This window comes from Sorex araneus, chromosome 4, assembly GCF_027595985.1.
Source record: "Sorex araneus isolate mSorAra2 chromosome 4, mSorAra2.pri, whole genome shotgun sequence".
NCBI classification, from domain to species: domain Eukaryota; kingdom Metazoa; phylum Chordata; class Mammalia; order Eulipotyphla; family Soricidae; genus Sorex; species Sorex araneus.
Window position 1 is genome coordinate 142,803,880 of NC_073305.1, and position 23,665 is coordinate 142,827,544.

Here is a 23,665-nt window from a genome sequence, read left to right on the forward strand (position 1 = left end):
TTGTCAATATTCAAGTTCTTCCAGACTTGTCTAGATATGGCAAACTCAAGCTGTCACTGATAGCATCTTGACAAATCTCCAGTGTACTTTGAGTATTTTTTCACTTTAGAATATAATAAGACTTTATAAAATCAGTTTTTCTTTTCTCTCTCTTTCCCTACTCTCTAGTCAGCAATTTATCCTGACTCCACTTCTTCAAGAATGATGTTTAGACAACAAGCTCTTGACTTTACTTATGCTCCTTTCTCTGACTTACTCCTACTAGGTTTTTCCAGCAGAAGGAAAGGGGAGAAAATATAATATGGCATGATTTTATGTGGTAAGTGTTCTCAACTACCTTATGTCTTGAGGCTCTTAAGAAAAATAAAAATATATAGTGAATTGATACGAAGTGAGAGGAACAGGTAGCTGTTGTAGCATAATTACTAAGGGCTTTCCAAATTCTTTTTTCAATCTCATCTTTAGATATTTTAAACAGATCAGTACAGAGCTGGAGACAGGTCAGGGATTAAGGTGCTTATCTTCCTCATGGCTGACATTGGGTTGATCCTAGGTACTTTATATGGTCCCCAGAGCACTGCTTGTTGTGGCTCCAACTCTGATTGGTTGTGGCTCCCAGTAGACAAGCAAACTACTACATAAACACAGGGCAGCATTTCAAAATTTTTAAAACTGAAATTTTCTAAGCATTGGAAAATTACATGGAAAAAAAAAGTTAGTAACATCCACAATAACTAAATGAACTTACCTTTGTTTGCTATAGAAATGAGGAAAGTAATCTACTGTAGAAAACAGATGTATACTGTCTTTTTCACTCTAGTGTTATTACAGAGCTGTCTCATCAGAGAGAATGAGGAAATTGTCTGATATGCAAATGGTTTTCTTAAGTATTCATTTCCATGAAGATGTATATTAAGATCAGAAAGTATGAACTTAACTATTTATTTTAATAATCTAGTCTTATGGATTTATTCATTTCAGGGTATGTCACTTATCCCCAAAAAAGATTTATAATCTTAATATATATATATACTCTCTGAAATAACATATGGATTGAAAATTTATAAGATTTAAATAACCATATGACTAATTCCTCTTAATACTATTGAAGAACTGTGAATTGAGAGGATTAAATATATACTCTGGATAAAATTATGTGCTAAGGAGAAACCTGAGAACTATTATCAAAGAGCAGACCATGAGGGCAGCAGATGACGAAAAATGAATGTAAAGTCCAATAGGCATTTTAGTATAGGTCTGATAAAAATGCCAATTATGCAGAACTCTTTCAATTGGTTGAAGACCAGAGAGATAGTAAAGTGGGAAAGGAGCTTGCCTTTTATGCTCTTAGCATAGTACAATCCCTGTTATCAGATATGGTATTCTGAGTGACCCATGAATATAGAAACAACCAGCAATCTGAGAAAATTGTAAAATATTTTAGTAACCATTATGCCCAAGGAAATTATTGTTTTATTTTTTGCCCTTTTTTGGGGTGAGGGGAGTCATACCTGGTGATTCACAGGAGGTACTCCTGGCGCTGGTCTCAGGAATTACTCATAGCAGGACTCAGGGGACCATATGGGAGGCTGGGATTCAAACCCTGTCAGCCTCGAGGATGGCAAATGCCCCACCCACTGTGCTGACTCCAAACACTTAAGCTGTTGTTTTAATTTTCAAGTGCATTTGTTATTTATTTAGAGTGGTCAAAGATAATATATATGACTACTATTGACCCACAGTTTTTTTTCATTATAACCTTTGATTTTATTTTTGTTCTGAAATGCCGGAGGCCTGCTCCGGCATGGCTGCCGGAGGCCAGCTCCGGCATGAAGACCACCGACTCAGAGATGATGTGTTGACCAGCAGCCATCGAGGCTGAAGGCCCCGTTTATTCTCAAGCAAGCAGTTTTATATTATTTGCATACCTTGGCCCAGGCACGTAGCCAAGTCCAAAGATGTTCTCATGGGTTAGACATATTTTGTGTTTGTCTCAAGATGTTCTCATTAAAAATACCAAGTCAGATTATTCCCAAGGTTACTTAGAGCACGAGAAGTATGTACGTGCAGGATGTGTCCTGCTTATCTTGCTGGTAGGTTTTACCTTCAAGGCCCCTCTTTCAAGAGGCCCTCTGCACAGGACTCTCCCAAGCCCCCAGTGCAGGTCATACAAAGTTCATTGTCCCACGCTGGTCTCTAGTCTCTAGTCTATGTGCTCCAAGCAATCCCACTACACTGAAATAGTAAATCAGTAACCTTTATGAGTTTGATAAAGTATTACTCAATATATTAATCCAAACTGAGCTACCTGTTGACTACCTCAAACACTTCTTATTGGTTAAAAAAGTTCTGCATTGAGTATTTATATCTCTGCAATAGTCAATTCCAAATATACTGAAAATTGTAACAGAAGTGGATTTTGCTACAACAGATCTGCAAACAGTGAGTAATAAAAGGGTAGACTTACATACTGCCATTAATGTCTTTCTCATCAGAATACAATAAAATGTGTTTTCTTTCAGCTCAATATTCTGTTTTCTGCTCACCTTTGAATTTCAGCATAAGAATAAGAAGAGGGCTGGCAGGTAGTAGTGCGGTTTAGGGCAGATGTCTTAGCATGTCATTGACCTAGTTTGGTTCCTGCACCACATGGTCCCCCTTGCATCATATGGTGCAGCCCTGAGTTCTGGTTGGCTGAGAATCACCAGCGGTAACCTCAGGCTTCCTGAGCATCACTTGGAGCTTGCTTCTCCCACCTCCCCACCCCACCCCCCACCTGTCCAACTAACAGGGATAAGGAGACACATGATATTCATTCTCTCTGTACAACTCTTTCTCCTATGGTCATGAGAAATGCATGAATATGTGACATATCACTACCAAGAACAACATGGATCTACTTGGATCCATGGATCCACATGAATCTACCCTATCTTTTTTTGGACTTGATTTAAAACCACTACATCTTTCTCTTGTGAGACAAAATACGACAGAGAAAACATAGTATTAAAAGACTCTCTTCAGTGATGTTCAGAATGTGTGGTCTGCCTGGACCACTTTACTCTTTGCTTCCAGTATCTAGAACTGATGACTTGGGGGAGTATGTCTAGCACTGTGGAGTATGAGGTGACTGGCGATTATGACTGACTTAATTCTAAACAGTTACTTAGACTTCAAATGTTAGTGATACAATGTTTTATAGTGAGGTGGCTCTTAAATAGATCTTTCACTAGAAGTAAAATAAAATATTAAATGTTATATCTAAATAAAATATCTATTTAAATCAATTTAACCCACTATAACCAACAGATATTGTTTTGTGTGAGTAGTAGAATTATTAAATGGTGTCACTAGGTCATTTTACTCAGCACTTTCATAGTGTTCTTCCGTTTATAATTTAGAAAAATAGATGTTTACTTAAAATACATGTCATTTCAACACAAGTGATTACTTATGCTGGTATTGGCAAAACTCCAAACTGATTTTACTCTTTCATCAAGTGAGTTATGATTTTTAAAGGTATTTGGATTTTAAATTTTTTTTAATTCTTTTATTGATTCACCATGTGGAAAGTTACAAAGCTTTCAGGTTAAAGTCTCAGTTATACAATGCTCAAACACCCATCCCTTCACCAGTGCACATATTCCACCACCAAGAATCACGATATACCTCCCCCCTTCCCCCCACCTTCCCAGCCCCCCACCCCGCATGTGTAACTGGTAAATTTCACTTTACTTTCACTTTACTTTGATTACATTCAATATTTAAACAAAAAATTCACTATTATTGATTTGGAGTTTCTCCCCCCTAAAGTCGATCTGCTGAAAATAAAGCATTTGGTAATTTGTTTTCCATTGCTGAGAATGAAGAGATATGAGGTCAGGAGGCCGCACTAGCAGCAGCATAGTTTTGGATTTCTGTATTTTAGTGTTTTAGTAACTAAGTCCAGAGAAATGTCTGCCAGGAATCGCAACATTGTAAGCTTGTACCTCTCAGATACTTTATATTCCACATATGAGTGCGATCTTTCTGTATCTGTCTCTTTCTTTCTGACTCATTTCACTCAGCATGATACTTTCCATGTTGATCCACTTATATGCAAATTTCATGACTTCATGTTTTCTGACAGCTATGCAGTATTCCATTGTGTAAATATACCAGAGTTTCTTTAGCCAATCATCTGTTTTTGGGCACTCTGGTTTTTTCCATATTGTGGCTATAGTAAACAGAGCGGCAATGAACATGGAAATGCAGATGTCATCTCTACTATACCTTTTTGCCTCTCTGGGATATATTCCCAGGAGTGGTATTGCTGGGCTTCTTTTAGGTTTGGTTTTGAGTCTATGAAGTTCCTGAGCTGTTGTTTATCCCCAAATTAGTGTATGATTCCTTCTAGTTTGAATGACAGTTTAGCCGGATAAAGTATTCTTGGTGAAGCATTGATTTCATTGAGTTTTTTCACTATATCACACCATTGCCCTCGAGCTTGGAGGGTTTCCTCTGATAGGTCTGCTGTGAGTCTAAGGGGTGCTCCTTTGTATGCAATTTCCTTCTTGGAACTTGCTGCTTGCAGTATTGTGTCTCTCTGAACGATGTCCATCATTGTAACTATGATATGTCTTGGGGGTTTTCTGTTAGGATCTCTTTTAGCTGGCACTCTTCGGGCGCCTTGAATCTGGATGCCCGCATTGTCCAGCTGTGGGAAGTTTTCCGCAATGATTTGTTTGACTCTGTCTTTTTCGTTGGGGTTGGTTCCCTGTGGTTCTGGTAGTCCAATGATTCTAATGTTGTTCCTCTTGAAATCATCCCCTAGGACTCTGATTCTGGCTAGAGCTATTTTCAGGTCTCTTGCCATGGTTTGTTGTTGCCTGTAGGCCTCTTGCAGCTCATCTTCAAGCATACTGATTGTGTCTTCGGCTGCAGTCATCCTATTGTTGAGGGAAGCCAGAGAGTTTTTGATTTCATGTATGGAATCCTTCATTTCTTTTTGAAGGTTTTTTATTTCTGCTCTCATTTCTTCCCGTATTTTGTTGGCTGTCTGTTGTATTGTTTCTGTCAGGTCTTCCTTGAAGTTGTCCGTCTTTGCATTGAGTTCATTGAACATGCTGAGGATTTCAACTCTGAATTCTTTCTCAGAGAGGTCAAGTTTGTAGGAAGTTCCCATTGAGGTTTCCGGACTCCTTTGATCGTCCTCTGCTTGCACTGGGGATTTTCGCTGTTTCTTCATGTTGTTGTTGTGGTATGAAAGAGGGCCCCTGGAGATGAGTATCCCTGTTTCCTTTTGTTGCGAAAAAGGATTGTGCAAGGCTCAGTTAATAGTGGTTACCTTTTTACTTGCCGGTTGTAGAACCTGGTCTCCTACTGAGATGCTTCCTTCAATTCTTATGTGAAGTCTTGTGTTTTATTGTCCTACTGCTTGCGAATAGCTAGGATGTTAGTCTTGGATAGGACGTCCAGGGAACTATCTGCTGCTGGTGATGAGGCCACGCCCACTTTTCTTAGGCCACGCCCCTGACATTAGGCCACGCCCCTTTCCCACAACCCGGCGGTCAACTCGGCCGGCAGTATGGAGGGGAGGGAAGCGCAGGGTGCTCAGGGCCGCGGAGCAGGCTGGGTCTGGAAGGGCGGGTCGAGGGAGCGTCACAGACCTTTGCCGGAAGACAGAATGGTGGCAGTGCTTGGGGTCGGCGTGCCCGCCACTCGCCGGCAGTCCGCAGGGGAGGGAAGCGCCTGGATGTTTAAATTTTTAAGGACTTAACTGAAATATCTAATGTCCTAACATAACATTATTCAAATTTCTGAGATTCTCTTACCTATTTAACATTAAAAAGCAGATTTTTCAGGCATAGTTAATGATTTTCTTTGGTTAAAATAAGGTACCCTTCAAATCAATGTGTCATATTTACAGAGGAATTATAACAACCTCAGTGGCATTCCAATTTGAGTATCTGTGCTACAGAAGCAAACCTTTATGCTAATTTGTACAGATTTATTTTGTTTTCTTTGCTTCCAGTTTTTATTTGATTTTCTCCTTAAACGTAACTACAGGTATGACCAAATAAAGTGTCAATAAAAATATAATAGTTACCATACAATTCCATGGAACCATATGAAGATAACATTTCCAAGGTAAAACAATTTTGCTTCTGAAGACTTTTCCCCATAATTCATTTGGAACAGTGAATCAGATCCCAAAGCCAAAGATGTGTCTTCCAGAGAAAGATTATTTATGAAGTAAAGAGGAATGAAGGAAGGAAGGAAGGAAGGAAGGAAGGAAGGAAGGAAGGAAGGAAGGAAGGAAGGAAGGAAGGAAGGAAGGAAGGAAGGGAGGGAGGGAGGGAGGGAGGAAGGGAGAAAGGGAGGGAGGAAAGAAGGAAGGGAGAGAGGGATGGAGGAAGGAAGGAAGGGAGGGAGGGAGGGATGAAAGGAGAAAGGGAGGAAGGGAAGAAGGAATGAAAGAAGGAAGGGAGGGAGGAAGGAAGGAAGGAAGGAAGGAAGGAAGGAAGGAAGGAAGGAAGGAAGGAAGGAAGGAAGGAAGGGAGGGAGGGAGGGAGGGAGGGAGGAAGGAAGGAAGGAAGGAAGGAAGGAAGGAAGGAAGGAAGGAAGGAAGGAAGGAAGGAAGGAAGGAAGGAAGGAAGGGAGTGAGGGAGGAAGGAAGGAAGTGAGGGAGGAGAGGAGGGAGGAAGGAAGGAAGGAAGGAAGGAAGGAAGGAAGGAAGGAAGGAAGGAAGGAAGGAAGGAAGGAAGGAAGGAATGGGGGAAGAAAGGAAGGATGGAAGGAAGGAAGGAAGGAAGGAAGGAAGGAAGGAAGGAAGGAAGGAAGGAAGGAAGGAAGGAAGGAAGGAAGGGAGGAAAGAGAAAGGAAGGAAGGGAGGGAGGTAGGAAGGAAGGAAGTGAGGGAGGAGGGGAGGGAGGGAGGAAGGAAGGAAGGAAGGAAGGAAGGAAGGAAGGAAGGAAGGAAGGAAGGAAGGAAGGAAGGAAGGAAGGATGGAAGGGAGGGAGGAAGGAAGGAAGGAAGGAAGGAAGGAAGGAAGGAAGGAAGGAAGGAAGGAAGGAAGGAAGGAAGGAAGGAAGGAAAGAAGGAAGGGAGGGAGGGAGGAAGGAGAAAGGAAGGAAGGGAGGGAGGTAGGAAGGAAGGAAGGAAGTGAGGGAGGAAGGAAGGAAGTGAGGGAGGAGGGGAGGGAGGGAGGAAAGAAGGAAGGAAGGAAGGAAGGAAGGAAGGAAGGAAGGAAGGAAGGAAGGAAGGAAGGAAGGAAGGAAGGAAGGAAGGAAGGAAGGAAGGAAGGAAGGAAGGAAGGAAGGAAGGAAGGAAGGAAGGAAGGAAGGGAATTGGAGTGGCAGTACAGCATCTAGGGCACTTGCCTTATACATGGCCAACCCAGGTTCTAACCCAGAATCCCATATGACAACCCTCACCCCATTATCACCGACCGTGCACCAACCAGGATAGAATAATTTCTCAGGGCAAATCCAGGAGAAACTCCTGAGCATTGCCATTGTGACCCCAAACAAAACAAAAAGACAAAGTAGGAATGAAGGAATGAAAGAAAGAATGGAAGAAGAAAGAAAGGTGAGGAAAAGAAAGAAAAGAAAGGAAGAAAACCCAGTTAACAATTTCCTATATTTTATCAGTAAGTGGCAAAAAAGTAAAGTAGTAAGAAAGGATATGGTCAAGTTATTATAATCGGGGACACTGACCAAATTGTAAGCAAAATTTGCCATCTATTACCAAGACTACTGGGATCAATTTTCTGAGACTCTCTCACCTTCATTTCCTCATCAGACTGACAGAAACTAAAACCCCTCCTGTGAAGTTTCAAAAAAAACTCTCTTAGTTTTCCATTAGTTTCCTTCTCTTTAACATACTAATGATAGTAATACGTTATCAAACAGAGTTTCTTTGTATATTAAATGACAATGTATGGCAGCCTTTTATTTTTTGTTAATTTATTCACTGTATGATACACAGTTACAAAGCTGTTCCTGGTCTGGTTTCACGCATACCAGCTCCCATCCCTCCACCAGTGTATATTTTCTACCACCAAGGTCCCCAGAATCCCTCACACCATGCCCCATGCCCCCAGCCTGCCTCTAGGGCAGTTTTTTTTTTTTCGTTCTCTCTCTCCCTCCTTTTTCCTATTTTAGTTCGCTATACAGGTACTGAGAGGTTATCACACCTCCTCCTTTACCAACTTTAAGCATGCAGGCTTATCCAGCGTGATCATTTCAACTATCATTGTCATAGTGGTCCCTTTCTGTCCCAATTGCCTTCTCCAGCAGCATTTGATGCAGGCTTCTACTCTTGGACCACTCCTCCTGGCCCTTGTTTCTACTGTCCTTGGGTAATAGTTTCATACTGAGTTTAGGTATTAGTCTCATACTATATTGTTTTTATACATATACATAAGTATATATATACATATGTACCCCACAAATGAGTGCAATCATTCTATGTCTGACTCTTCTTTTGATTCATTTCATTCAGTATGATATTCTCCACCTCCATCGATTTATAAGCCAATATCAGGACTTATTTTTCCTAACAACTGCATAGTATTCCACTGTGTAGATGTACCATAGTTTTTTCAACTGTCGTCTGTTGTTGGGATCTCGTGTTGCTTTCAGATTCTGGCTATTGCGAATAATGGATGCATTTTAGAGTGAACAAGTTAAAACATCTGGCATTTAAATGGAGATTGCCACCATTTTAGCACTCAGTAAGTGCTAATAGATTATTATACAATTCTAAGAACATGAAATAATTTTCTCTCTTTTTTACTTGTAGGTGAATAATTATGGACAGCGATGAACATTTACTGCACTTTAAAGGCTTTAATTTTGTACGATCCATGGTTGATACAGACTTCCTAGAGAATCTAGAGGATTTTGAAATTAGAGATGATGATGTCTTCATAGTCACATACCCCAAATCTGGTAAGTTTGAAGTATGGGGCCACATATTATCAGTCTTACTTCTGATTTGGAAATAAATATGAACAAATGTGCCTTTTCCAGGATATTTTATGTATGTGTTCATGTTTTAAGTTTGTAGGGAGACAGTATGCTATGGAAACAGAAAAATTAATTTATGAAAGGGCTTGAGCTCTCAATTTGCCTATACACTCGAAAGATTAAACTTTAATAAAGGGAAATAAGAAAAAGAAACAGAAACAGGAAGCCTCATTTAAGTATAATAGGAAGTGTGCAAGAAGACAGGAAATTGAAATGTTTTACTATGAATCACTGCAATGGAAATATTACAAAGATGATTCTCCAGGGGGAAAGAGGAACTAACAACTCTTGATTTATACTTTTCAAATTCAATGTAAGATAGTAAGAAACGGGGAAATTCACAAGGCTACAAAGAGCATAAAAGAAATTAAAAGCTCCAAATAGTATAGAGATATATGGCCTTAAAAATGACATTTGTTATTAAAAATTGACTTCAAAGCTTTTTCTTCAAGCTCGTATCTTCTCTCAAACACATATTTCATTTGCCTGTTTCTGTTTTCTTGCTTGCTTATTTCCATTCTGGAGATGCCTGTGTTCTCAAACTTCTCCTTCTTTCTCACCTCACATTGTTCTTAATAAGTTTCAGTAAAACTTCCTTGCTACACCAAAAAGTAATTAAACAAGCAAAAATGAAAATGAACCCAGAGCTGAAAATGATTCCTTGTTTTTATAGGTACCATCTGGACTCAGCAGATACTATGTTTGATTTATTTTGAGAAACATCGCAAACAAATTGAAAATGTGGAAACAGCTGACTTAGCTCCCTTCCTGGAATACAACATACGCAAGGTGGACTTCACCAAGAGACCCTCCCCTCGCATTTTCGGTTCTCATCTGCCGTATTATTTAGTACCAAATGGTCTCAAGAACAAAAGAGCTAAAGTATGTCATAGAAATAGCTTTTAGCACAAACAAAAATACCTGCAAGTCTCTTTCTCCGTCTCCACTCATCCAAATCCTTTAAAAATTCTTAATACATGTTGATATTATTGTTTTTTACAGTAGGGGCTAGCAAATGGTACAGGGGTTAGGTGCTTGCCTTAATCCCAGTGCCACGTGATTCCCCAAGGAACACTGTGCAGTGATCACTCCAGGACCCCGATTCTGGAGTAATGCTGTATGCTCAGGCCCATACATTAAACTGGTGGTGGCCTGGTGGACTAATAATCTCTGGAATGGACACTCTGGCCTCTGTAGACTCACATGGGAGACCCCAAATATAAATAAAAGAGATGTGAAATTTTAAGCAATTAAATTATGTCACCACACAGATATTTTTGCTTTGTAATCATAAAACACATAGCAAGTTTTCTTTTATGTAAGCCCATAAAATCGTATTTTACATGTTTATTACTATTTTTATGGTGATAAAATATTTAAGGAATATTGTTGGACAACAATTGTGCAAAAGTAGTAACAGCAATATTTCCACATTTGTTTCCAATGAAATATTTTGCTAAAAGAGGACTTTTCAGTTTAAAGTTTCCAAAGATTTTTAATATGATCTTAGGTATTGTCTACTGTTTGAGTAATCTAATAATTTATGTTTATCAAACAACATTTAAGAATATTTGTTTCTTCACATGTTCTCCAATGATTGGCATTAGCAATAATTTGTGTATCTTCAAGTTTTAATAAATTACAATGCAATTTTTATATATTTCTAAACTTTTAAGTATTGTTTCTGCTTTTGTACCATTTTTCTTCAGTTTTTCTTTCACTTTATGGTTCTCAGAAACATTTTAGTGATGCATATATTTTGCCAATATGTCTTTTGGCAAAATATATGCATCACTTTATAGAGATTTTGTAGACTTCTTGTTTGTAAACTGTCTTTACTGTATTGTTTGGAAGCACAGTCTATTAATCTTATTTTCATATCTTTTATATTTTATGTCTTGCTGGAAAATACTTCCCCCACTACTATAGTTACACAATTTCTCCATATCTCTCTATACATGCTCATTATATACCGTTTTTTTAAAATAACATTATTATTTGTATAATTCTGCATTTTGTCTAAAATATGATTGTTGCCTTCTATTTTGCAAGAGCATCAGCATATAATTTAGGTAATTTTTGCCAATGTTTTTGAAATCTACCTTATTACATAATAAGTTTCCATAGTCTCTCCCTTTGACTTTCCAATATTTAAACAATGTTTTTTACTTCTGAAGTTGAAATCTATAGAAAAATATAATATCAGTGATAAAAAAACCTTCTCCATTTAGCCTTTACTCTAGCATTTAGACCATTTTTTCTTAATTTTTCTTTGTTTGCAATTGACTTTAGGAACAAATATGCTGATAATTTCTCTACTCTTCTTTTATATGAATTTTACTTTTGTTTTTGATTTTGTTGTTTCCAGAAAAACACTAATGTAAAATGACTTTTTTTTTGCAACTATGATAAAAACCAACATTTCACCCACAATAATCTTGAATGCAATAAGACTTACTAATAATTTAATTACTTTCTACTTATGGATTAACTCCTAACTGCATGTAATACTTATTTTAACACATTTCTAAAAAATTTTGTAATTTTGATCATTAATTTTTATAACAATAATTAAACTTTTAATTGGGTAAATATATTATAAGACAATATTTTAGAATTATAATTTGCTACCAATTTAATGATAGGCACTGGTATGCAATTATAATTTTAAACATTGTCTTATAAATAAATGTACCCAATTAAAATTGTAACATATATATAATGGGCTGGGCGATAGCCCAGTGGGTAAGGCATTTGCATTGCACCCTGGTTCAATTCCTGCGTCCCTCTCGTAGATCCCTGAAAGCTACCAAGAATATCCCACCCACACGGCAGAGCTTGGCAAGATACCCGTGGCGTATTCTATATGCCAAAAACAGTAACAAGTGTCACAACAGAGACATTACTGTACTGGTGTCCGCTTGAGCAAATTGATAAATAATGGGACAACAGTACTACAGTGCTACCAAATAAATATATGATCCAAGAATAAAATTGCAAAGCCACAAAGTATTCATATTTTTAAAACAAAGAATTTGTACCAGTTTTTCATGAAACAAGGGTTGTAGAAATTTTTTCCTAGTTATTTTTCCTAGGACATTTAAATTTTTCCTTCTTATATTTTAATTTTCAACTAACTATAATTATATGATTGAATTTGTATTTCCCTAATGATTAATGATATTAAGAGTATTTTTGTATGTTTGTTGAACATAATTCTTTTTTTTAGATTTTTTATTAGAGAATCACTGTGATATACAGTTACAAATTTATGAACTTTTGTGTTTGCATTTCACTCATACAGTGATCGCTTACCCATCCCTCCAACAGTGCCCATTCACCTCCACCAATGATCCCAGTAGCCCTCTCGCCACCCCAAACCCATCCCCCACCACCCCACCCTGCCTCTGCAGCAGGGCATTCCCTTTTGTTCTCTCTCCTTTTGGGTGTTGTAGTTTGCAATAGAGGTATTGAGTGGCCTTCATGTTCGGTCTATAGTCTACTTTTAGTTCATATCTTCCAACCTGAATGGGTCCTCCCGACATCCTCTACTTGGTGTTCCCTTCTCTATCTGAGCTACCTTTTCCCCCAGCATGTGAGGTCAGTTTCCGGGCTTTAGGGCAGACATCCTGATTCCTTATCTCTACAACTCTTTGGTGTTAGTCTCCCACTCTGTTATTTGATATTCCACAGATGAATGCAATCTTTCTCTGTCTGTCTCTCTCTTTCTGACTCATTTCACTTAACATGATACTTTCCATGTTGATCCACTTATATGCAAATTCCATGACTTCATCTTTTCTAACAGCTGCATAGTATTCCATGTGTAGATGTACCAAAGTTTCTTTAACCAGTCATCTGTTTTGGGTCACTGTTTTTTTCCAGATTTTGGCTATGGTAAACAGTGCTGCAATGAACATACAAATGCAGATGTCATTTCTACTATACCTTTTTGCCTCTCCGGGATATATTCCCAGGAGTGGTATTGCTGGGTCAAATGAGAGCTCAATTTCTAATTTTTTGAGAATCGTCCAAATTCTTTTCCAAAAGGGCTGAACCAGTCGGCATTCCAACCAGCAGTGAAGGAGAGTCCCTTTCTCCCCACATCCATGCCAACACTGGTTGCTTTAATTATTTCTTATTAAGTAATATTTTGTGTATTTTTATACAATTTATTATATGTTTGTATTAATGATGTGCTTTATGTGCATATTCTGGAGATGAATCTGTTATAAATCATATGTGTTGTTTATCTCACATTTAGTTTCTTTTTATTAGCACCATCTATTTTAAGTTAATGTAGTCAAATACAAAAATTTGTTATTTAGTACAAATTTTTCTTGAATGGGAAATACTTCTCCAAAAAAAAAGAAAAGTAACTTTAATATCAGTTCTACTTACATACTTAAATCCTTAATCCATTTGTAAATTTTAATAGTATGGTTATTTTTATGTGTTTTATTTTAGTAAATAATGATTTTTAAACCATACTTTTTTTGTTTCTTTGCTTTATGGGCCACATCCGGTGGTGCTCAGGGCTTCCTCCTGGCTCTGAGCTCAGGGATCACTATTGAAGGGGGTCAGGAGACATACTGGGAAAAAAAGATTGAACCCAGGTTGGACATATGAAAGGCACTCATGCTAATCGCTATACTATCTATATTACCTCTTCATCCCCTTTTGTATCTTTTAATTAGTTTTTGATTTAGTCACTATTTTTCACTGAAACTTTACATATTAAATTTCACTTTTTTTCCATTGTGGGAAAACTTACCAGGTGACAGTTTGCTATGTTAATAAAATTCATATAAATAGCTTCACTTTTTTATATTTGTCCTATGTTCTTGAACATATGAAGTGATATGTGAATATCTATTTGATTTTGTCTTTAAAATAGTGCAAACTAATGACAATATGCATTATCATGATAAAAAATAATGATTATGCATTCATATTATTTAGGGGTTTAAGAAACTGCACATAAGTTAAGAACTGCTAAAATTATTTCGTTCTTCCTCCTACAGATTGTTTACATATACAGAAACCCCAAGGATATTGTTACCTCATATTTTCATTTTTCAAATTTTCTGTTTACATTACACGGATATGAAAATATGGACGCTCTCTTGCAAAATTTTCTAGATGGAAAAGGTAACTGAATTTATTTAGTTTTAGTCAAATTTGTAAATTCAAGGAAAATATTTTGGAAGGTGGATAAACGTAAATGATAGGTGGAATGCATATGTTACTACATCTGGGTAATTTAACCTGCCACGTCATGACTTTTTATCATCATCTGATAATGGAGAATTTCGATGTTGCAAAGTCATGTGCTGCTGAAGTAGTATTTTGACTGGATCATAAGAGAACTTTTCATGATCTTGTTATCCTAACTATTTAGAGCCCAAGCTAGAAGCATATGTTTGTGCATAGCTATGTAAAGAATTATTGTACCTTTTGTAGCCTGTCATCATCCTATGAGAAATCATGCAACAGTGTGTTATGTTCACTCAACTACAGGGCGCAGAATGATGCACAAGTCTTGTGGAATGTAGAACTGGGATGTCACTCATTTAGATTATATTCAGGTTCTGTTTCATTATTGATAGCTGAAGTTGCTTATCACAGATTTAAAAATAAACAAAGGGAAAAATAATGAGGCATTTGAATGAAGAAGAAGTAATACAAGGATCCTGCTTAGCCTAAAGAAAATCTCAAAGCCTTCAATGACCGAACAACCATCCCTCCACCAGTGCACATTCCCCACCACCAATATCCTGGGTATACCCCCCTTTCCCACCCTGCCCCTGCCTCTAAGGCAGACAATATTTCCCATACTCTCTCTCTGCTTTGGGGCATTATAGCTTGAAACACAGACACTGAGAGGTCATCATGTTTGGTCCATTATCTACTTTCAGCATGCATCTCCCATCCCAACTGGTTCCTCCACCGATCATTTTCTTAGTTATCCCTTCTCTATTCCATCTGCCTTCTCCCATCCACACATGAGGCAGTCTTCCAGCTATGGGACAATCCCCAAGCCCTTGTATCTACTGTCCTTGGGTGTCAGATTTTGTAACCCAAACATGAAAGCTTGTAATTATCAATAAAATTGATTCAATAAAAAAATCTCAAAGCCTTTTCCTTGGGCTTACTGTTTTTCATTGTTTTTTCACAGAAAGAGTAGCGAGCAAATATAGGTTTTAGTTAAGTCATATTATTCTTTCCCCAAACGTCATTTTAAAAGGGAGCACAGTTGTCAAGAGGTGGAGCTTTCTTTAGAAAGGCTTCTGCTTAAAAAAAAAAAAAGCAACACACTTACCTTGCTACTTATTTCCTCACAGTTATAGGAAGCATTTGGTTTGATCACATCAAAGACTGGTATGAACACAGACATAAATTTAATATTCTGTTTGTGTCATATGAGGAAATGAAGAAGGTAAGAGAAGTATTTTTAATACGTTTCTTTAAAACCTTTCTTACCTTTGTATCAATGACCTACTTTTTCTCTGTTATAGTCCCCTATAACAGCCTTTCATATGTATCAATTTCCTGCTCAGCCCTAAATTATTGGTCTTTGTAAGGATTTTCTTCTCACTACATAGCTACATTTTGTGATTCATCTTTATGTAGGCAGAGCAAAACTGCAGGCTCACATTTCTAGGGCAGCAGTTTAATAAACTTACATAAGAGCGAGGGCATTCTGGAGCACAAGAGCAAAAAGTCACTAGTATATGATTGATTGGCCAGAGGAGATTATGTGTACTGTGAATAAAATCTTGTGGGTTTTTTTTATGCACTATAGCACTGTCATCCTGTTGTTCATCGATTTGCATGAGCAGGCACCAGTAATGTCTCCATTGTGAGACTTCTTGTTACGGTTTCTGGCAAATCGAATACGCCACAGGGAGCTTGCCAGGTTCTGCCTTGTGGGCGGGACACTCTCGGTAGCTTGCCAGGCTCTGACAGGGATGGAAGAATCAAACTCGGGTCGGCAAAGTGCACCGCAGCGCCCTATCTGCTGTGCTATCGCTCAACTCCTGATTATTTGTATTTTTCTTTAATTTAGACTGCTTTTTACATAGTTATTAACATGGCTTTCAGGCACACAATGTTCTCACCTCCACTCCACCACCTGTTTCCCCAACCCATTAGCATTTACTCCAGATTACATCTCACTCGCAGTCTCACTCCTTGAAAGTAACAAATCTAAGTTTCATTGCTGTAGTTTGGGTCCCATGCTTACAGTAATGTCCAATAAGGTAGATTAAACTACTTGATATATAAATATTGTGTATGTATATTTATGTATACACACACACACACACACACACACACACGTTTGTCCCTCCAGACCTCCTCTTCTTGTTTCCTTCTTTACTTGTTTCTTTCCTTGGAAATTTTGGTTTAGGTAACAAATGGTCTAGAACTAGTGTTTCTCTGACTTGTGTACAATATTATTCCCTAGGTATATTATTCTATAGAGTACAGATAAGTGAGAACATCCAGGGATTGACCTTTTTCTTTCTGACTTATTTCACTTAATATAAGAACCTGCAGTTTCATCTATGTTGCAGAAAATTGCATGATTTCATCACTTCTTGTGGCTAATGTACTCCATTTATATGTATGCCACAACATTATTATCCTTCTTAAACTACCAGGCAACTGGAGAGCTGTTATGCTAAGTACCACAATGAGTACTGGCGTCTCTATGTCTTGAAATGAAATGTTTTAGCATCTTGTTGGTAATACCATGCAGTGGGATCTGTGGGTCTTATGAGAGCTCTAGTCTTAATTTTTGAGGAATCCTCAGAATGTTTTCCATAAGAACTGAACTTTTATAATCTTTTATATTGCTGGGAAATCTATTATACTTTCTCCCCTTTCATCTGTGATCCAATTTATTTATTTTCCTATTTATTCCCCCCACCCAACCTTGTGACTCTAGCTAATGGTTGGTTTTGTGTGTCTTCTTTATTCTTTCAAAGAAACAGATCTTTGTTTTGTTGTACCTTTATATTATCTCTCATTTTTATTATTTCCTTTATTCAGTTAATTTTGGGACTCATCTATTGTTCCTTTTCTAGGTCTTTAAGATGAGTATTTAGGACACTGACATCCATTTTTTTTTATTTTTCCCTCCTAATACAGGCCTGTATTTCTATAAATTTCCTTTTTAATACTACCTTTGCTGTGTTTCATAGATTCTGGTAGTTTGTTTCTTAATTTTAAATAGTTGCAAGCAAATTTTTAATTTCTTCTTGATTTCCTCTATACTCAGTTATTTAGCAGCATTCTTTTCAGTTTTAAAGTATTGGTGCTTTCCCCTATCTTCTCCTTTGCTGTTTAATTTCCACCTTCATAGTATTATCTGAGAAGATGCTTGATAAAATTTCTATTTTTGTGACTTTGTATATAGTTTTTTATGTCCCAACATGTGATTTATCCTGAAGAATGCTTTATGGACACTAGAAAAGACTGTGTATTCAGCTTTTTGAGGGAATACAACCCTGTTGCTGTCAAAAATCACAGGTCTTCCAGATCCTCATTTAGGGCACTTTATCCTTAGTGATATGCCATCTGGTTGATTTATCCAATGGTGAAAGTGGAGTGTTGATGTCTTTCACTATGGCTGTGTCTCTAATGATGTTTTCATTGCATTCTGTTAATAGTATCTCTATAAATTCTGCTACATCATTCAAAGTATATATGTTGATATATGCACTTTGGGCTTTAGGGCTTAGAGTTCTCTACTGGTTGCTTACTAGAATACAGTGATTATTCCTATCTCTTCTCCTTCTGCAAAAAAGCTATTTGATCTGATTAGAGCTGTCCCAGTCTTTTTTCCCAACACACCCAATATGCACCCTTAACTTCTATATTGCTTCTACCTTTTTACCCTGAGTTTATTTTGGGAATTCAGGTGAATATCTTGTAAGCAGCAGACTTTGGGCCTTATTTCCTGATCCATCCTGCCACTCTATGCCTTTTAATTGAGGGGAATTCAGTCCATTGACTTCAGAGAAATTATTGGTATGAAGAGCTGTGTTGCCTTTTTACAATGTGGTTATGTTGATTTTGCAGTTGGCCATTTTCTTTTTCTTGGCACTTTTTCAGTAACACCCCTTCCCCCTTTATTTAAACACCATGGTTTACAAAATTATTCCTGATGATTTGTTACAGGCGTTCAGTATTCCAACACTAATCCCACCACTACAGTCACCTTCCTTCTACCATTATCTCCATTTTCCCAATCACCCGTCAAGCCTGCCCCTGAGGCACATCCTCAGTAGTTTATTTTATATCATTTTTTACCACTAAAAGACTTATGGAATGATTTTTAAAAAATAGTCAGTAAAAGAAAATTTGTGAAAATTTTTGTGTCTCACCATGGGGACATCATGTGCCTATCTGAGGGTTTACTAAACTTCTGTTGCAAGTTAAGTCTTCTTGCATTAATGTTTTTGTTAGTTGAGATTAGTTGGCTTCTCTGTTACAATCCCATACAATCTGGTGTTTGTTTCTATTCTGGGATGTTAGATTTGTAGAGTTAGGAGATGTCTCCAGACAATCCAAAATATTTAACTGGGTCTTCTGGCCAGAGGTATGGTGGAGGTTGTTGGGGTATGAGTGAGGCTCTGGGGGCTTTGGTAGAGCAGAAACTTTCTGCCTACTAGAGATTGTCTCAGAGGTCTCAGTTGGGAATCTGATATCCAAGATATTATTCCAGCTAGTTAATCTCTTTCAAGAGTTATTTATGAGTCTCTGGAATAAGGAGCTGGTAGATGAGCTTACATGGTAGTGTCGATGAGAGAGATGTCTCAGTAATTTTTGAAGGGTTGGTTTAGTTATAGCAAATATCATGAACTCTTCTTTGTCTGAGACTGTTTTTATTCCTCCCCAAATATAAATTACAGCTTTGCAGGGCAGTGAACTATAGGTGATAATTTGTTTATTTCAGCATTTTTAATCTATTTCTTCTTTCCTTGTTTGCAAGGGTTCCTTTGAAAATCTGTTGCGACTCTTGGAATTTCTTTTGTATTTGAGGATTTTCTTTTCTTTTGATACTAAGAGTAGTCAGTCTTTCTCTTAAGAAATTAAAAATTTTATTACAATGGAGAAGTTCTGAGATATTTATGTCTTTGTCCAGGCATTCTTTCCCTCTGTCTTTTACTCTCCTTTGATATTACTATAATTTGGAGATTATTCCTCTTATCCTCTCTTCTAGTCCTTTACTTCCCTTTTCTTTTGAGACTTTATTATTTTTGATGTCTTGCATTTTATCTTCAAGTTCACTGACATTCTAAGCATTCAGAATCTGGCTGTTGTGACTCACTATTATATTTTAAATTCCTTCAATATAATTTGTATAGATTCTTTCTGAATCAATGCTTTGAGTTGATTATATTTCCTTTCTAGTCATGGCCAACACATAGAGTGTTGATTTGAGGCCCTCATTAACCAAACTCAACAATTTTGGTAAACTCAAGACTTTCCTGGACTTCTGTCTCTGTCTGCTGAAACCGTTGAATTATTATTATTATTGTTATTATTTTTGCTCCAGTGTTCTTAGTGTTTTCTGGGTGTAAACATGGAGATTTAGATACCTTAAGACTTAAGTATTGATTCACATTTTTACAGTAACACATTGCTGTTAATTCCTCTGTTGTTCTATCTCCATTACTGTTAGAGTTATTTCAACAGAAATTCAGGAGAGAATCTTGCTCCTGTTTTTGTTGCAAGGACTTGTATGAGGTATTCTGACACTAAAGGAAGAACCTATAGTTTCCTACCAGCCCTTAGCATGCAGTGTCTCTAAATTGGGTATTAAGCTAAAACTAGCTAATAGAAGGATTTTGGAATTAATTGTTCTCCAATTTTTTTTTTTTGCTTTTTGGGTCACACCTGGCAATGCACAGTGGTCACTCCTGGCTCTGCACTCAGGAATTACCCCTTGCAGTGCTCAGGGGACCATATGGGATGCTGGGAATCAAACCCGGGTTGGTCTCGTGCAAGGCAAACGCCCTACCCGCTGTGCTATCGCTCCAGCCCTGTTCTTCAATTTTTTGAAAGAGTTGCTGCAAGGCTAATGACAAATCATTCTTAAATCTCTTGAGATTTTCTTTCTTAGATACATAATATTATTAAAGATGGTTCCTAGCATAACTCCATTTTTCTTTCAATTTTTGTGCCACTACTGGCTGAGCTCAGTGCTTATTCCTGACTATGCTCAGGGATAATTTTGGACAATGCTATAAGGACCATATGTATTGCTGGGAGCTGTATCCTGGTTGGCACCTGCAAGGCAAATATCTTATTACTGTCCCTTCTCTCTGGACAGCATGAGGACTTTTAAACTTTACAATGGTTTCAATACTTTATCATAGAAGACACTGCAGTTGATCATTTTTCTTAATTGTAAACTAAAATAAATAATTTGAGATGTTTGTGTTCAAGTAAATTACATTAAAATATACTCTAGTGTATAAAATCATCTTTGAAATGAGATATTTTCAATTTGTATGGATTTGTTGGAATATTATCCTTTTGAAATCAAGAAAGACCTATAACTATTTTAGTTTTTACCTTGTTAAATTTTAAGCTCAACAAATAGATGTAGCATATACTTAAATTTCTCATCAGGCTACTGCATATGTTCTCCCAGGCCATGCAAGCATTCCTTTGTTACAGCCTATATAAAACTGCATCTTTCGAGATATAATGTTATTAAATTATAATTTGCATAGTATAATCTCTTCCCTTCTAAATTGTAGTTTGATAAACTAAGCATCCATGCCTGTGGGGGTGTTACCACAACCAAGATACAGAATGCTTTCATTGCCCTCAAATGTTCGCTCATGCTTCTTCAGGAGCCTTTGCAAAATTTTCCTCAACTAGTTGAGGCCCATGGTGTATTCATATCCCAAATACAGTAAAAGAATACATAGCTCTCGGAGAGCCGACAAGCTACCGAGAGTATTTCACCTGCAAGGCAGAGTCTGGCAAGCTACCCGTGATGTAATCGATATGCCAAAAACAGTAACGATAGGTCTCATTCACTTGACCCTGAAAGAGCCTCCAATTGTTGGGAAAGATGAGGAAGAAGATGCTGCTGAGTGTAATAGATATGTTACAGGTGCCTGCTCGAGAAAATCGATGAACGGGATGAGAGTGATACAGTGATCAGGTTACAATTCATCTCAAACATAACACATTCTAAAATTATTGGTTAAATGAATGGATCAATAAATTAAGATAAGCTGTTTTCATACAATTAAAGAACTGGAAGTTCTAACAAAGCTGACAATGAAAACACTTGCCTTTCTAGATAAAACTGGTAGCAATAGAGCGTTTTTACACTTCAGGTTTTGAATAAGAACAGTTTTTGTTTTCTAAAATGTGACAGAGATTCTAATCTGTAAATAATGCATTTCCTATAAACTGAATAGGTTTTCAAACTCAAAACTCTTTCAGGATCTCAAAACTTCTGTGCAAAAAATCTGCAACTTTCTTGGGAAAGAACTCAGTGAAGATGACTTGGATGCTGTTGTGAGACAAGCTACATTTGACAATATGAAATCTGATCCACGAGCAAATTGTGAAAATATAATCAAAAATGAAGTTGGGACAAAAAGTGAGGGCCATTTTCTACGCAAAGGTAATATTCAGTGGTTTAGAGAAGCATAGGTTTTGGCGTTTCCTTAAATCCTAGTTATTAGGTTAAATAATTTATAATTCCTAGATAACCCTCAAAATATAACAAATTAGGCTTTTAAAGAAAATCAAAGATTTCACCTTAAAATGTCTAATGAATATCCTATTAATCTGAACAGTTTTTTGTAAAAAAAGAAATCGGTAATTTAACTTTATACTAAAGCTTAGTTTTTAGTTATTTTTTCTTCTACAGGAGCATAAATTTTAAAATATGATAGTAAGTCTTTCTAAATATATTTGGATATATGTGACCAAGAGAAATTCTATTATTTTTTCTTTATTTCTCTTTACTAGTTTAACAGTACTTTTAAAGTTATATTTCAGTTTTATTTTAAAATTTAATTTAAAATTTTTATTTTAAATATATATCATTTAAAACATATTTAAGATGACATAAGGAGAATGGAAAAGAGTCTTTTACATTTTGATAGTGTTTTTACATTGCATACCATAAACGTTAATCCTATAACAGTTGTGTTACCTCAAACAAAATAAAAATATTAAAAATACACATAGATATCAGATTTTGTACAGGAGAGGAAATTTGTAAGTTTTTATGTTGATTAAAGTGATGTTCATTAATCCAATTTAATGAGCTTTGGAAGCAGAAAATGTTAACCGAAACTGCTATGAATTTCATTAACCCAATCTGCTATAAATTCCATTTTCCAGCAATAGAAGCTCTGGGAATCATTTTTTAATATGACGTTGTTGCATAAATATCTTTGTTCTGATTGCACAGTTTTAAAAATACTGATTTATTTATAAAAATTTAAGACATACTTAATTGTATGTGTGTGTTGCAATTATGTTATGTATCAACTAGAGCTTGATGAGAAGTATATTGCCTGGATTTTATTAAAATATATTTTAAAATGTTACTCACTTCACATATATTTTTCTCAAAAAATAAGGTTATAATTGGATGATGGTAGTTGATGAAATTTAGGAGATAAATAATTTGGCATACCTATATAAGGAAAAGTGAATAATTAAGCCTAATTGACAACGAATAATTATTATATTTTCTTAAAATATAATACTTTCTTAAAAAGGATTGTAAAGGGTGTTGGGTAAAGTTTTGCCTCAAAAAATATACTTTCTCAACTAGGAAATAACATGTACTTATCACATTAGGTACCATTGGTGATTGGAAAAACCATTTCACTGTGGCGCAAAGTGAAAGATTTGACATGATATTCCAAAGGAAGATGAAAGACATACCATTGAAGTTCATGTGGGACATAAATGAGTAGAGCAGTGCGAAAGAATCATGTCACAATCTACCGAAGAACATATTTTAGATACTTTTAAAATTGTGCTTCCCATAAAAAAAAATCATAAAAGTTGATTAATGAAAATAAACTTTCACTTCATGAATATGCTGCCTGTCTGATGCATAGTGAAACTTTAAAAATGTAAAGTACTTGGAAGATACTGTGTATTATCATCTTCTACAATAAAGACAAGCACAATTTGTTAAACATGCTTTCCTTGCTCCATTTCACATTTCTCGCTCCCTTATCAAAGATTAGATGATCATATATTTGGGGGTGTATGTCAGAGTATTCAACCCTATTCCATTGGTCTGCAGCTCTGCCTTTGTTCCAATACCATGCTGTTTTAATGACAACCACTTTGTAGTAGAGTTGGAAGTTGGGGAGGTTGATTCCTCCCATTTTCTTTTTCCCAAGAATTGCTTTAGCCATTCGTGGGGGCTTATTGTTCCATATGAATTTCAGGAGCGCTTGCTCCATTTCTTTGAAGAATGTCAAGGGTATTCCTATAGGGATCGCATTGAATTTGTACAATGCTTTGGGGAGAATTGCCATTTTGACAATATTAATTCCCATAAAAAAATGTATGTATGTATTCATGTGTTAAGTTTGTAGGGAGACAGTATGCTATGGAAACAGAAAAATTAATTTATGAAAGGG

General features: G+C 36.6%; 1 protein-coding gene across 1 annotated transcript; it reads left to right on the forward strand.

Moving 5' to 3' along the window:
* Positions 1–8,794: 8,794 nt before the first annotated feature.
* Positions 8,795–22,984, forward strand: LOC101551139 (amine sulfotransferase-like). The gene is made up of 6 exons (XM_004614006.2): positions 8,795–8,933; positions 9,685–9,893; positions 14,036–14,162; positions 15,356–15,450; positions 21,489–21,672; positions 22,866–22,984. The coding sequence occupies exons 1-6, from the start codon at positions 8,795–8,797 to the stop codon at positions 22,982–22,984; spliced, it is 873 nt and encodes a 290-aa protein (XP_004614063.2).
* Positions 22,985–23,665: the final 681 nt, after the last annotated feature.

Bases quoted from the DNA above. Each gene is read 5' to 3' on its own strand.
- LOC101551139 (XM_004614006.2), top strand. From the start codon at position 8,795: ATGGACAGCGATGAACATTTACTGCACTTTAAAGGCTTTAATTTTGTA. The intron at 8,934-9,684 runs GTAAGTTTGAAG...TTGTTTTTATAG, and splicing joins AGTCACATACCCCAAATCTG to GTACCATCTGGACTCAGCAG. The intron at 15,451-21,488 runs GTAAGAGAAGTA...AAACTCTTTCAG, and splicing joins CATATGAGGAAATGAAGAAG to GATCTCAAAACTTCTGTGCA.